Here is a 15000-nt window from a genome sequence, read left to right on the forward strand (position 1 = left end):
TGCGAGGACGGGGAATCCCCTCAAGTAGAGGATGTGTCCCTCCTCCTATCCCTCCGCGTGCCGTCCCCCCAGCCCGCCCAAGCGCCCGTCCCCGCCCACGCGCGTAATGACAGCGACGCGAGCAACATGACCACGGAGAGCCAGGAGGTCCAGCTCTCCTTCGAGGAGTCCACCACGCCCGTCACTCCCGTCACACCTGTCACACCTGTCACACCTGTCAACAACGCCCCCCTCCTGGCCCCCCTCAGCTCCCTGGACACGGCGGAGCTCCACGCCATGCTGCGCCAGACGGAGGCGGTGCAGGCGGAGGCCCAGGCGTTGCAGGCGGCGCTGATGGGCGCCTTCACTCCCCCCGAAAACGTCCTGTGCGCCGTCCAGGGAGGCCGTTGGTTCCGCCGGGGCGACTCGACCCGCAGCTCCGCCGAAAGATCCGTCGACGAATTGTCCTGCCACGACCAGTTCCGCGCCCTCGGCAGCCCGCACGACTCCCCGGCCCTGAGGGAGTACCGCAAAAGGGTTTTGACGGAAATTCAGAACTATTACGGCGTCAATCAGGGCACGGGCATGGCGTCTCGCCCCGAGTGGTACAGTTATCTCTCGCGTCATCACCAAGACCCCCCCTCCCCGGCACCGCCACGGCTATCGCCCTTATCTAATCAGGGCAAAGATAAGCTCAGTAAACAATCGGCGCCCCGTCACAGAGGCAGCAGCGGGAAGGCTAGCCCCGGTGTCGCTGCCGCGGTAGCTGGTGGTGCGCGCAAGTCCAGTCGAGATATTTGCATACAGACTGACCCCGCACTCAACACAAGCTGGGAAGAGGACGATCTCACACCTGAGCCACAGGGCCACGCCCCTCCTCCCTTCATTAAGACCCAGGCCGCCCACGAAACCCGGACGCACGCCCACACCACTTCGTCAAGGGCAGTGAGCGCAGGGATGAGTCTACCCCGAGAAGCAGGGGTAGAATCCACAAGGGCTGGCCGCCGCGAAGGTGAAGGCGGGGGTAGTGGAGGGAGGGGCCGGGAGCGAGGCGGTGGACGGGGGGACTCGGCGCTGATCACCCCCCACCTGCCTCACCCCCCCTCCTTCCACCTGCACCTCACGCTCAGCAGAGAGACCTCAGTCGCGCAGCCGTCCGACTCGGAGGCGGATGAGAGGCTCTTGGACAACAGTTCCTGTGTTAGTAGTGATTTAGGCGGCGATTCCGCGAGTGATTTCGAGTACCGTGACGACCGCGGCGCGAGTGTGAAGTGCGTGAAGAGTGACTTGAAGGAGGAAAGGAAGAGTGAAGATGGTGAGGCGAGTGTGTTAGGAGCGGAGTGTAAGAGGGATCATGGCGGCCCAGGTGGGGGGGAGGAGGCTCCTAGGTCCCCCCGCATAGCAGCAGCTACCACCGCGCACGCACACCCCAGCCACAACACACGCCCGTCCCCGCCCCAGCCAGCGCCAAGGAGGACCATGAGTGCCTTACGATCACAACACAAGCTTCCCGCCGAGGCCTCACAACCCCAAGAAAATGGCGGTGATCTCGACGCATCGGAGAGAGTTATCCCGTCCGAGGACGCGTCGCAGACAGATTCCCCCGCTGCTCCGATCTCACTTGTCCCCGAGGACGAGAGCCCACCCTCGAGCAGCACCAGCGAGGCCGAGGACACGGATGAGGAGATGCACGTGTCTCGAAGTTACAACATCTCTATAGTCGGTGAAGTTGACGGCGGAAGCGAGACAGAAAATCTCCCTGAAGGTGAGGTTGGCAAACACCTCGAGGCCGAGGAACATGACAGTTCCACCTCGTCCTCCAGTGGTAGTGACACAGACGAAGAAAAACACGTTAGCAGAGAGTACACCCTCACTAGGTCCTCCTCGACCGACTCCGGCCTCGAGAAGGCTCACAGCGAAGCCCTCGACGACGAGGAAGACGAGGAGAGCCCGCCCGTGGTTAGCCTCAAGCAGGAGGTCAACGTCATCGAGGCTGTCAATGAAGCAGTCACCGCAGATATTGTTGACACTACCTTTGATGACGTCACGGCCGGCGGGGGTGAGGGTGAGGAGGAGAAGGAGGAAGAAGCAACGGCTGTGGCTGTAAACAAAGTGCTGTGTGATCTTCCTGAGGGCGACGGAGTGGACGGGAACGCAGAGGTGGAAACAACAGATAATAGCGTGGAGGAAACAGTGGAAAAAGAAGAAAATCCAAGCCAGCATGTCGAAACCAGGGACGTGCAACAGAGTGAAGCAGTTGCTAGTGTTCGTGAGACCGAGGAATGTAATGATGAATCTGTCAGTGTTTTGGCAGAAGCCGAGGGAGAGGGAGTTGTGGTGGAGGGAGATGGTGGGGTGAATGAGGGGGAGAAAGTGCAGAAGAAAACCGAAGTGGCAAGTACTAGTGAAAGTGATGATGTGAGTGTAGAAAAGTGTGAGATGACGAGTGCAGATAATATGGTAGAAGATGAAAAAATGGTGCAAAGTGTAGAGGGTAATGATGGTGCTGTAGTGAGTGTGAATGATGGCGCACGTGTCGAGGGTGACGTAAGTGTTGATAACGCTGACACGAGTACCGAGGCGAGCGCAGTTAGTGAGGCGGAGGCGGCGCTCGCCCAGGATGAAAACACGAGGACTGTCGAGGAGGAGAATGCGATCAGCACCGCGTCTGCTGTTCCCCCCGAAGAAGATAAAACAGTAGCGTCTGGAGGCGCGCAGGACGACAGTGCTAATAATGAGGGTGCTGCTGAGCCCTGTCGAGAAGAGGTCACTGAGTCCTCTAGTCAGGCAGAGGCTGTCCCCGAGGGCTCAGCGCCTCCTGTTGACACCCGGGAGGAGGCGACGCCCGAGGAAGGTCCCGTGAATGAGGAGCCCGCCGTCGCCCAGGGCGGAGACACGAAGCCCGAGGAGGTGCCCTCGGGCTCTCACGGCGACGGGGCTGCGGGCGGCGGTGGGTCGGCCGCGCTTGGTGACGAGGCGGCTGTATGCGAAGAGGGCGAGTCAGAGGCTGGTCCTGCTGCTACGCCCTCAGGAGACGCCTTGACCGTTTCCGCGAGAGAGAGTGAGCCGACGCGAGAAAGTGAAGGGTCGGGGACTGATGCTGAAAGTAACTCCGGCGTGGCAACCCTCAGTGGCGGCGGCGGCGGTGAGAGCCCCGAACCTCCTGGCACTAGTGCTGTCGACGCCGGAAGTGTACAAGTGGAACACAGCGCTGCTGCCTCCGCCAACCACACGTCAGTACCACATGACGCGCCTGCGGGCCCGCACACGTCGCCTCTCGCTCTGAGCGCTGACACCGCTAACCCGAAGTCGCAGCCCGAGGATACCGAAGCGCTGCCTTGCGTCGAGAAGGATTCCGCGCAGGAGGACGGCGTGAAGTGTGAAAGTAAAGTGAACAGTGTTGGGAGGGAATCGAGTGAGTCGGGGCACTCCAGCGCGGGCGAAAGCGAGGTGGAGCCCGACGACCAAGGGAACGTTGTGAAGATTAGTGTAACGGAGCAACACCACGATCCTCCTGACGATGGTGTCAGCATTCCTGTGGGCGTGGTGGGCGGTGAGGGCGTAAAGCAGGAAGTGAGAAGATTTGCGGTGCGGCGAGTACGCTCTCCCGAAGTGGTGTCGCGCCACACGCCGCCCGTGCCCTCCAGACGCACCAAACGGTCCTCCTCGTCTGACGGCGTCTCCTCTTCCTCTGACATCGAGAGATCCGACGCTGACGCCAGTGACTCCGCTGACACCGTGGTGGAAGGTGGAAAGCTGCACGCTGAGCTACGCAGATTCGCGCTCCAGCAGCGGCCCAACCTGCACGACCACGACGACAAGAGTCGTGACTCAGACGGGCCTTCGTCCGCAGATTCCGTCCTCCACGGCGCTGACAGCGAGTCCCAGTGCTCCGACAACAGCGAGGAAGGGAACCTGGTGTCCATCGTGTCCGTGGGAGACGAGGACGACTCCAACACGCGCCTCTCCTCGCACGGCAGGATCTACATTCGCTCCGACTCCACGGACTCGGACGTGCAGATCAAGCCCACGTGCATCGTCGTGACTGGCTCCTCCGGGGCTGAGTCCGGCGATGACGGCGACGCCGACGGTGATGGCATCAACGTAAACACCGAGAGAAACATAAAAAATGAAGGCAACGACGTCACGATTCTGGAGGTGACGAGCGACGGTCGCCGTGGGCACGTCATGTCCGTGCACGTCACGAGCCCGGACTCGTCGCGAAGCACCTCGCCCGCGCGCCGCAGCCAGGTGAGCGAGCTGCAGTCCATGATTCTGACCACGCGGGAGAGGCAGCAGCAGTTCCGGCGATCGCCCACGGAAATGAAGGAGTCGTCCTCCGGCCTCGCCAACTACTTCACCCTCACCCTTGGCACCGACTCGCCGCATGCGCCTCGCCGCTTCAACAAGACCCCGGAGATTCGACGTCGGAAGGTCGACCGGCCCGAAATCGTCGAGTCTCCCGCAACCACGAGTCCCACCAGCCCCAACCCGACGCCGGACCACTCCGAGGGTGACCTCCTTGCCTACGAGGAGCACCACGGCATCGACATCGAAGAGGACTACGCCATTCCTCACGATTATGACTCGGGGGAGGACGCTGAGCGGATCGTGCCCTTCCCGGACGAGGCGATGTTCGAGGAGGACATCTCGTTCGACGAGGCTCACCACTTCAACGAAGCTGACGAGTTCAGCGGCGGAGACTCGTTCATCGAGAATGAAGGCGACGGGAAGTTCGACTCCATGGAGGATGGCGAGTCCATCCACAGTGAGTCTTACTACAGCGAGTCCTCCGGCGACGAGATCATGGAACGCGAGGACGAGCTCCGAGGCTACTGCAACCGAGCCATCGACTTCACGCTCCACACCATCATCGAGGAGAGCTGCGAGGAGAGCGACTACGAGAGGAAGCCCAAGGATGAGGACGGAGCGAAGGCGGCGCCGTCGGAGCTCGAAAAGTATTTCTATTACGGCCTCGGAAACGGCCCTGTGGATTCCATGAGGTACGCCAATGAGGAGAGCGAATACAGCGACACTTTCTCCGAGACGTCGAGCTCCATCTTCAGCGAGGGACTCGACGTCGACTCGAAGTTCGACGAGGATATAGATCCCGCGGAGTTGGCCTCGTCTCGCTTAGAAAAATACTTCCTCTTGAGATTTGAACGACAGCCGTCCATCAGGTCTGTCGGGGAGGACTCGGAGCTCCACACCGACGAGAGCGGCTCCGTCGGAAGTGACTCCGAGGGTTCCCCGAGCCCTGAGCAGCCCCGCAAGAAACTGGTGAGAAGACCGCGGGGGTTTCGGCCGGGCGTTGCGAACAGGTGCCTCGCCACCAGCGAGAGGGCCGACGGCGCGCCCAGCGACGGCTCCCACCACTCCGAGGGGGACGAGGTCGATAGGACCCTCGTCAGCGGCGAGGACGAAGGCTCCACCGAATCCGAAGAGACCGCCTTCGACAAAGCCGACGGTCAGTTTGACACCATCAAGCGAAGAAAAAAGAAAAAGAGTTCTAGTGATTATTCTGATAAGAGATCTGATAGTGATAAGAGTGAACTTCGAGGCCTTGAGCATATCGATATCGAACATAGAGAGGAAATCTGTGATCTCAAAAACGCTGAGGCGCTAAAGTCCCTGGTGCAGGAAGCCGAGAAAGTGACCAAAAGAGTGACGATAGAATGTGATAAAAATGGCCGAGAGAAGCACGACGAGAAGGAGGAGAAGGAAGGTGACCTCGCCGACAGAAAATACCAAAGTCGAGACAGCGGCTTCATCGGCAGCTCGGACGACCTCCTCAAGGACAAGCCGGAGGACACTTCCAAGGAGCACAAGGCCGGCATGTCCTCCGAGTCCAGCCTGGAGGACGGCGAGGGCTCAAGGTCAAAGGACAAGGACCAACACCCGCTGTCCAAGGGCGAGGAGAACAAGAGCGACAGCTTCGACAACGACAGCAACAACAATAAGTCGGAGAACGAGGAGCGCAGCGGCGGCGAGGGGAAGGTGTCGAGGTCGAGCACAGGCTCCTCCGTCGACCTCCCGCCCTTCTGCCCCAACAAGGCGCGCAACAAGATCTGCCGCAAGGACTCCTTCAACAACTGGAGTTCCGACGAGGAGACCAACATGATGATGAGCAAAATGCGCGCTTTCTTCAAGACAATGATCTCAAACACCCGCGAAGCCCCCAAGGGCCAGCGGGTGAAGCCTCCCCAGCTGCTGGCTTTCGAGGCGAAGCTAACCAACCTCATGAAGACTGTCCCGGGCATCAACGACGAGCAGGTGAAGGAAATCGTCGAGTACCTGAGCTCTGAAGACACGTGGAGCGACTCCTACGACTCTTCAGACTACACGAGCAGCGACCTGGAAGGCGCCTACGCCCTGCTGGACCAGGCCGACCCCGAGATGAAGAGCGACCTCCAGGAGCAGATATCCGCCTCCTGCCAGCAGATCATCCAAAAGTTCGACCAAAGCCGGGAGCCGAGCGACACTGACAGCGCCCACTCCCTCTTCGGCGGGAGGGCGTGTTCGGAGAGCTCCGAGGATGCTTCCCCGTCCAGTCGGGACACGATGTTCGTGTACCAGCGGCTCATGTCGTCCATCTCGCGCATGAAGCCAGACAGCGACCGAGGCAGCATCGGCTCGGGCTCGCAGGGCGCGTCCCCGCCCCTCCTGGCCAAGGTCATGCACCACATCGGCAATCGGCTTGTGGCTCTCATGCACGAGGTGTCCGGCGGGAGCGAGAACGGCGACGACGATTCCCTCAGCGGCGGCCACCCCGTCACGTCCAGCCCCAAGGTGCCGCTGTTCATCCCCAGGAAGCACAAGTCAGTCGACTCCATTTCCATCGACTCGTCGGTGGAGAAGAGCTCGCTGACGAGCACCAGCTTCGAGTCCGAGGACAGCCCCACGGACACCGAGCAGTCGCCCGAGTCGGACCCTGGCACGCCCAAGGCCCGTCGGAGGCAAGGACCTCTCTCCATCATCAGCGAGAGGTCCTCTGCGGAGGATTTCACGTCCCTGGAGAGCGAGCGCACGGTGTTCGCATCGCACGACTCCCCACGCCACCACGCGCGCCTCGACGCGGGGCGGCCGCAGCAGGCCACGGCGTCGCAGCGCAGCCTGGAGGAGCGAGGCGTCACCAACATCCAGTACTTCGTGACGGAGGGAAGCAACAACGAGGTGGAGGTGTGGCAGAGCGTTACCATTGATAAGGACAAGTTCGACGTCCGTGAGCACCACGGCGTCCCGCGGGCCCGCCGTAGCGCGCGCCGCCAGGAGGCCAGGAAGGCCAAGAGTCACATGAGCCTCGAGAAGATCCACCAAGAGGAGGTCAAGACGACGGGCGAGAGGTCGGAATCCCTCGGGGACTTGCTGGACCGTGTCCGCTCGTCGGAGTTCTCCAGCAGCTACGAGCAGCTCGACTCCGACTCCACTCTGAAGGCGTCCGATTCCCTGGACTGCCACATCGGGAGTAGCTCCTCCAACTTCCGCCTGAACGCGTCCAGCCGCGGCTCCCTGACCACGAGCAGCCGCGGCAGCCTGGCAGCTTCTAGTCGAGGGTCCCTGAACGCCGGGTCGCGGGGCTCCCTGCATGGCTCCTCCGGCCCCGAGGAGGAGGACGAGAAGAAGCACAAGAAGCTGAGCTTCTTCCGCTACGGCCGCCGCTCGTCCATCCCCGACACCAGCAAGGATCGCATGTCGCCGGAAGTGCGCTCCACCACGCTGCCTCGCTCCAACCCCACCCAGGTGGCCTCCACGGCCTCCCTCCCCAGATCTCAGTCCGCCCTCCTCAACAAGGTGCCTGCTTCAGTCACCTCCTCCGCCCACACCCACTTCTCCTCCCCGCCTTCCACCCTCGACAGATTGACGGGCGGCACCTCGGGGCCGCGCTCCGCCCGCTACCACGCCCCAGGATACCGGCCGCCGCCCGCCACCACCACGCCCAAGCGCACCGTCTCCACCCCCGGCCTCCCGTCCTCCCTCAGGAAGGACGTCGTGAGCTCCTGGGCACCTCAAGGTAAGGCCCGTCCCCTCCCCCCAGGCCGCAGAGGTCGAGGGGGCGAGAGGCACTGGCTCCTCGTCTTCCTTTTGGGGATTCCGTCGCTGCGTGACACACTTTCCTCCGGCGCTGTTATGGTGCTCGTATGGTGATGTTTACGCAGCGAGGTGGTGTTGTTCAGGGGGTGTTATTGTTCTGCCCGGCGCGGCGTTTGTTCTCTGTAGAACAGGTTGTAGTGCAATGTCATGTTTACATTTAGGTCACGTATTGCAATGTCGCATACTGTGGAAATAACAATTATCAGACGATTACAACATTTGTACGTGCAACACAAGTCTTTAAAGGAGCTAAGATCTAAATGCAATGCCGCCGCATAGCCGGTGACATACGGGCGTTCGTCATGCTGCCATGCAGGAAAGTAACGGTTCCATTATGTCACAGTGATGGCAGTCGTGAGACGTCTTGGGGGGGGGGGGGGGGAGGAAGGGAGAGGGAGCGGGAGTGGAGAGGACTGTTTGATGCTGTTATTGTCTTCTACATTGTTGTTATCTAAATGTGTTTTTTATCTTCTCTCATTATCTTATTTTCAACTGCATCCTCCATTCTCTCCTCTCTTTTTCGTTCATTTCCTCTTTCTTAACCTCATTTTCATTATCTCCTGCCATCCTACGTCTATTATTTATCAGATCTCCCTCGTCTTCATCTCCCCCCCCCCCCTCTCTCTCTCTCTCTCTCTCTCTCTCTCTCTCTCTCTCTCTCTCTCTCTCTCTCTCTCTCTCTCTTTCTCTCTCTCTCTCTCTCTCTCTCTCTCTCTCTCTCTCTCTCTCTCTCTCTCTCCCTCCCTCCCTCCCTCCCTCCCTCCCACCCTCTGTCTCATTCTCTCTCTCTCTCTCTCTCTCTCTCTCTCTCTCTCTCTCTCTCTCTCTCTCTCTCTCTCTCTCTCTCTCTCTCTCTCTCTCTCTCCACCATCATCATCTTCTTTTCTGTCTCTAATCTTCCGTCCCCTGCGCTTCACGTCTCCCCACTCCCTCAACTTCCGCCATGAAGTCTTACGTCACGTCAACGACACTGCAATGTTGACGTCTTGCCCAAAAGCTGGTTTGTAACATCTGACGTAAAGATATTAGTGATAAGGTACGTTAAAAATAAATATAGAACTCCTCAGGAAAACATCTTAAAAATGCCAAGTACATCGATATGATAATCCGAGATAAAATGACCAAATCCAGATAACAGCTTTAATATGCTCCGGCGAGGAGAAGACACGGCACTCCTCCCCCTCCCCCCCTTCCCACCCCGCTGCAGATAAGAACATTCCAAAGGAACGCAATCACAACACACAGGGGATGTATGTCAAACGCATAGGCCTACGGAAACATATCCAAATATGGAACGTTTAGACCGAGCCTATAAGACACTTGTGGAGAGGTGGGGAGGGGCGCTCGTGGGAACAGCCTCTTATAAGGACGGAGAAGTGTCATGACATCAATTTGACTTGACTTAGCTTGACTTGGCATCAATTCGACTTGACTTTAGCTTGAATCGACATCAATTCGACTTGACTTTAGCTTGAATCGACATCAAATCGACTTGACTTAGCTTGACTTGACACTAAATCGAATTGCCTTAGCTCAACTGAACTTGGCTTGGCGTGATGGATGCATCAGAGCCTCGTTGTACTGGGTCAGTTCTTTTGCTCATTGTCTCGCATCCGGGTGAAGAATACCACTGTGGCGTGAACGACCCACACAATGCATAGTTTGTGGCGCTCGGGATCGCGGTGCGTGTGTGGCGGTGCTGGGAGCTTGCGGGGGGAGGGGGGGAGGGAGGCAGGCAGAGGGCGGGGCGTTGGAAAGAGGGCGAGGGAAAAAGGGAGTGGGAGAAAAAGAGTAAATGGGGGGAGAGAGGAAGATAAAGGGAGTGGGGAAAAAGTAAATCGGGGGAGAGAGGGAGATAAAGGGAGAGAGGGAGTGGGGAAAAAGGGTTAATGGGGGGAGAGAGGGAGAGAAAGGGAGATGGAAAGAGAGGAGAAAAACAAATCAGCGAGAGAGAAACAACGCGATGACTCCTTTTCTTAATATTATTGTGATTATTTTCCTCGGCAATTTTCTCTCTCGAACCATTAGTGCTTCACGTTTCACTGCCCGGCGAGTCTTTACCACGAACCAGTGAGGTGAAGAGGCGCAATCTCGTGATTTTTACTCATTCGGTTCTCAAGAAGAAGAAGAAGACAATGAAAGAAAAGAAAAGAAGAAGAGGAAGAGGAAGAGGCAGAAGAAGAAGACAGAGAAAAAGAGAATGGTAACTCTTGTCGTTTCTTTGGGGCGGAAATACCTTGTAAAGATCTTTCCAGAAATAGGAGGCAGTTTCTGAACGAGGAAGGAGCACGTTGTGGCCTTCAGCGACTACCCACGTGAGCTGAATGCGAGAGAAAGGAGAGAGAAAGATAGAGAAACGAAATACTTATCTGTGTATGTATGTGTGTGTGAAAGAGAGAGAGAGAGAGAGAGAGAGAGAGAGAGAGAGAGAGAGAGAGAGAGAGAGAGAGAGAGAGAGAGAGAGAGAGAGAGAGAGAGAGAGAGAGAGAGAGAGAGAGAGAGAGAGAGAGAGAGAGAGAGAGAGAGAGAGAGAGAGAGAGAGAGAGAGAGAGAGAAACAGAGAGAGAGAGAGAGAGAAACAGAGAGAGACAGAGAGATAAAGTGGGGGAAAGGGAGAGGGGAAAAATGGATCAATATCTAATAAAAAAAAATACCGGGGTTCCATATGTTATAACGGCTGTACTCGTCAGGTTATCACAAGGTGAAATTAGTCAATATAAGTGCGTATTTCTCAAGCTACAATTCCCCAGTTTCTCTTCAAGCACAATTCCGGAAATGGCTTTCTCGTAAAATCAGATTTAAGATGATCCACTTCTGTTCTTAGTTCTGATTTGTGAATAGATCGTTAAGAAAGAGAGATGCGGTAACTTTTAAATCCCTTTGATTACTAGATATAACTGCAAGAGGGATTTTTTTAAAAGGGTAGTTTAAAAAGGTATTTCTGGCGGACAGAGAAAATGTAGTCGAGAGTTTTCACCCAGTATTTCCCTCCCACCCTCACCCTACCTCCCCTCCTACCCTCAGCCTACCTCCCCTCCTACCCTCACCCTACCTCTTCCTTCCTCCCCCCACCCTCCTCTCTCTTTTCTCTCCTCCTCTTTACCCTCCTCTATCTTTCCTCTCCTCCTCTCTATCCTCCTCTGTCTTTCCTCTCCTCCTCTCCTTCCTTCCTTCCCTCTTCCCCTCCCCTTCTTTCTTTCCTCGCCTCCCTCCATCTCTCCTCCCATCCATCCCTCCTCCCCCTTCCCCCTGGCCCGTGGACCGGTGTGTTTCCCCGAGCGGCTCAGGTGGCGGCCAGGTGCGGTCCAGAGGGAGGTCCAGATCGCCCGCGGTGGAGCTGGACACGTGAAATCCACACTAAAAGTCTGCAGCGAGCGCGGCGCGGTACGATCCACAGCGCCGGTCGGGCTGGTCTTTAACCTTTGTTAGCTAGGGCTTTTCATCGCGATTGTAGTCTTTTCTTCTCCTTTTTTTCCCCCCTCCTTTTTCTCGTTTTTTTTTTTTTTTTTTTTTTTCTCGTAACTCTCTTGGCTGAGAATTAGAACGCAGCGTTCGCTTGACTTTTAGGTTATGTGGAGTATGAGGTGGATCGAAATGATAAATTTCTCTCTCTCTCTCTCTCTCTCTCTCTCTCTCTCTCTCTTTCTCTCTCTCTCTCTCTCTCTCTCTCTCTCTCTCTCTCTCTCTCTCTCCCTCCCTCCCTCCCTCCCTCCCTCCCTCCCTCCCTCCCTCCCTCCCTCCCTCTCTCTCTCTCTCTATCTATCTCCCTCTCTCCCTCTCTCCCTCTCTCCCTCCCTCTCCCTCCCTCCTCCCTCCTCCCTCTCACACTCACACTCGCCCGTTGTTCCTCGTAACGCAGATCAACACTTGTAAATCACTGAGGCGAAGCGCACTTTTGCGATCGCTCACACCTGCTCTTGGAATAGGATGCCAGATATTGCCGTTATTCATGGGGGGAGGGCAAAACAACGAATGAATGGGGAGAAAGGAGAGAGAGAGTGGAGCGAGGGAGAGAAAGGGAATGTTAAACGATGAATGTATGGAAGGAGGGACAGCAGGAGAGAAGGGGTCAGGCAACGTGGAGGGAGAAAAACAAAAATAAGTAAAAGAGAAATTCAAGCAACGAATAGGAGAGGAAGAGAAAGAAACGACAAATCTGGAAAAATGTAAATGAGAATATCCCCAAGCGTGGATTAAGAAAAAAAAAAATCTAACTTTTCCCTCCCAAGTACTCTGCCGCTGGACACTAGGTTCGGCAAAATCCACACGTGTATGTACCTGGCACGGCCGACTCTCTACGGAGCTACCCGCACAGCCGTGGAGGGCGTGCGTGGTGTTCCAGATGAGCTCGGCGTGAAAGCGAGGGCTGATGACGATGACTGGCCTTGGGAGTCAGTATGAAAATGTGAATGAATGGATTTGGGAAGGAAAGAATGTTGGTTCCTGGCTGCTTATGCTTTAGTATGAGTTGCGTTTAGATTTTCTTTCTTGTTTTTTTATTTTGGGCGGGTAGGTGTGGATGTGGCATCATTGCTGTTGATTAGTTATTGGTCTGTGTCATTCGTTTAAGCATACGTTTTATCTTTCTGATAAACCGGGTGAGTGCTTGCGCTAAAAATAGGTGTTCCGAGCGAGGCGACTGTCCCTGAGTTTCACATGTAAGACTCCCGCGATGGCAACAATCACCTGCGCTAAAGCGACGTTTTCCTCACTCTGCCAGGTTACTCATTCATTAAATTGCTCATAATGATGCAGTGTGAAGGTACTTACTCGCGCATAAAATCGGCAGAATCCGCAAGTCTGAATGTTCGCGAATGTCGCAGATCTGAGAAAGTAGTACCAACCGGAACCTTGGAGGGTTGCCAGGTGTTGCTTTCCAGGTTATCCTCTCCTGGCGAGCTACCGGGTAGAGGGACTTTTTGAAGCCGTGTTTATATCGTAAATTGCGCACGTGCTTCAGCGCCACAGCGAAAGCGTTGGGCTGTGGGCGGGGAGCTGGCGTGCGCATGAGTCCTTCGGTGGGAATCGTCGCATGGGGCCGTATGACGACACGCTTAGGGAAATTAGAGAAATAAAAAAGTAAAACACACACAACTAAATGTGTATATGTGTATGTGAATATATATGTATGTATATGTGTATATATGTATATATATATGTATGTATATGTATAGTTTTATTTATATGCACACAGACACACGTACACGCACACGTCCATGCACAAGCACAAGCACACGCACACGCACACGCACACACACATATATATATATGTATGTATACAAACATATATATATGTGTGTGTGTGTGTATATATATAAATATATATAAATATATATATGACAGAGAAATTTCTTAACATGCAGCTCGTAAACTTGCGTTTAAGCATTAGTCCTTGAAGTCCGGCGGCGCAACAGTGATTTACTTTAATAACAAGTAACCGGCACAATTAGCATAATTTATAAACGCAGAGAATGCAGACATGCACTCTTCTTGTTTTTGTCCGTTTTAATCACAGCGCGCGTAGATGTTTTGCGTGCCTTCCACGCGACATAAACCATGCAGAGTGCACAATCATCTCCGCCATTTGTATTTACTCTCTCTGCAACTCGCAGCACACGCGCAAGACAGACGCACACACGCACGCACACATGAGACGTGTAGGTTTCCATCCAGAAGGAAACCACAGGAGAAAGTAGAGGCCAGCGTCGTGTCGAAAGAGGGAGCCGTTTGCGTCGTGGAGTCGTGCAGATTAGGAGCGGACTTGCTGTAGAGTTTTAAAAAAAAGCTTTTTTTGTGGAATTTGGTAATAAGTGTGTTCGCGGGTCGGGTCTACTCTTTCTGTATGCAAAATATGTACACGTACATGCGCGTTCCGACGTACAGTACACATACGCATGCACGCGCACATACACGCGCACGCACACACACACACGCACACGCACACACAGATAGCCACCCACATTCACAAATCTCACAGATCCCCATCATCCTCAACAACAACAGTAAAGTAGTTACGCAATACACAAAGTTTTTAATCGTCTCCAGAATCAGGAGGTTTGTAAAAGAAAGTTGAATGCCGGGTGGTGGGGGGGGCGAGAGGGGAGGGAGTAGAGAGGGGTAGATGAGGGCGGTAGGGGGGAGGATGGAGGGGGGAGGGGTTGGTCGACGCTGCCCCCCCCCTCCCCCAACTACAGTAGGTTCTGAAGACATCCGGGAGAGAAGGGCGACGGCTTTGTAGGCCTAAATGTCGACCCAGGGTGCATTGTGTGTATTTTTGTTTTGCTTTGTTGCTTTATGGTGTTTTGGCTTGTAAGTTGTTTGCGTTGTTTTTTTTTTTTTTTTGTTGTTTCTTTGCTCGTTCGTGATTTTCTTTTTTTTCTTTTTTTTATCCCCCCCCCCTCTCTCTGTTCTCACTCCTTTCTCACCCTTTCTATCCCCTCATCCGACCTCTTTGTTCTTATATATTTTTTCTCCTTCCTATTTCCCTCTTCTTCCTCCCTCCCTTCTCTCTTCCACAAACATCTTTTTCCTCCTCTCCTTATTCCCGTTTCCCCTCCCTCTCCCCTCGCCCCGGGTCACCGCCGCAGCCCTGACCCGAGATCTCGCCTTGCTCTCCCTTTCTCGTTGCGGACGGCGCGACCGGACGCAAGCCAGCGCTCGCATACTGCACGCTGGAATCCGCCACGCGAACGCGAGGCCGAGCCGGGCGTGAAGCCGTTCCGCGTGGACACTCCGGCCTCCTATTTGTTATGCATTCTCTCGCGATGATGTTTACTTGTTTTGACACATAGGTGCACGCAAGAATGCACTGCCGCCTACGTGCACGCATATATATTTCTGTGTGTATATATGTATATATATATATATATATATATATATATTCACATGTATATGTGTGTGTGTGTATATGTGTATATATATACATATATA

At 55.2% G+C, this 15000-nt stretch overlaps 1 protein-coding gene across 1 annotated transcript in view; it reads left to right on the forward strand.

Annotated features, from left to right (window-relative positions):
- The window catches only part of LOC125028656 (microtubule-associated protein futsch-like), a 91988-nt gene that overhangs the window by 1147 nt on the left and 75841 nt on the right, over positions 1-15000 (forward strand). Inside the window, exon 2 of the mRNA XM_047618130.1 lies at positions 1-7990. This exon is cut by the window's left edge and continues 814 nt beyond it. Within this exon, the coding sequence (XP_047474086.1) occupies positions 1-7990 (7990 nt within the window). The remainder of the gene's footprint in view (positions 7991-15000) is intronic.

The sequence above is a fragment of the Penaeus chinensis genome, chromosome 9 (genome assembly GCF_019202785.1).
Source record: "Penaeus chinensis breed Huanghai No. 1 chromosome 9, ASM1920278v2, whole genome shotgun sequence".
In the NCBI taxonomy this organism is placed as follows: Eukaryota; Metazoa; Arthropoda; class Malacostraca; order Decapoda; family Penaeidae; genus Penaeus; species Penaeus chinensis.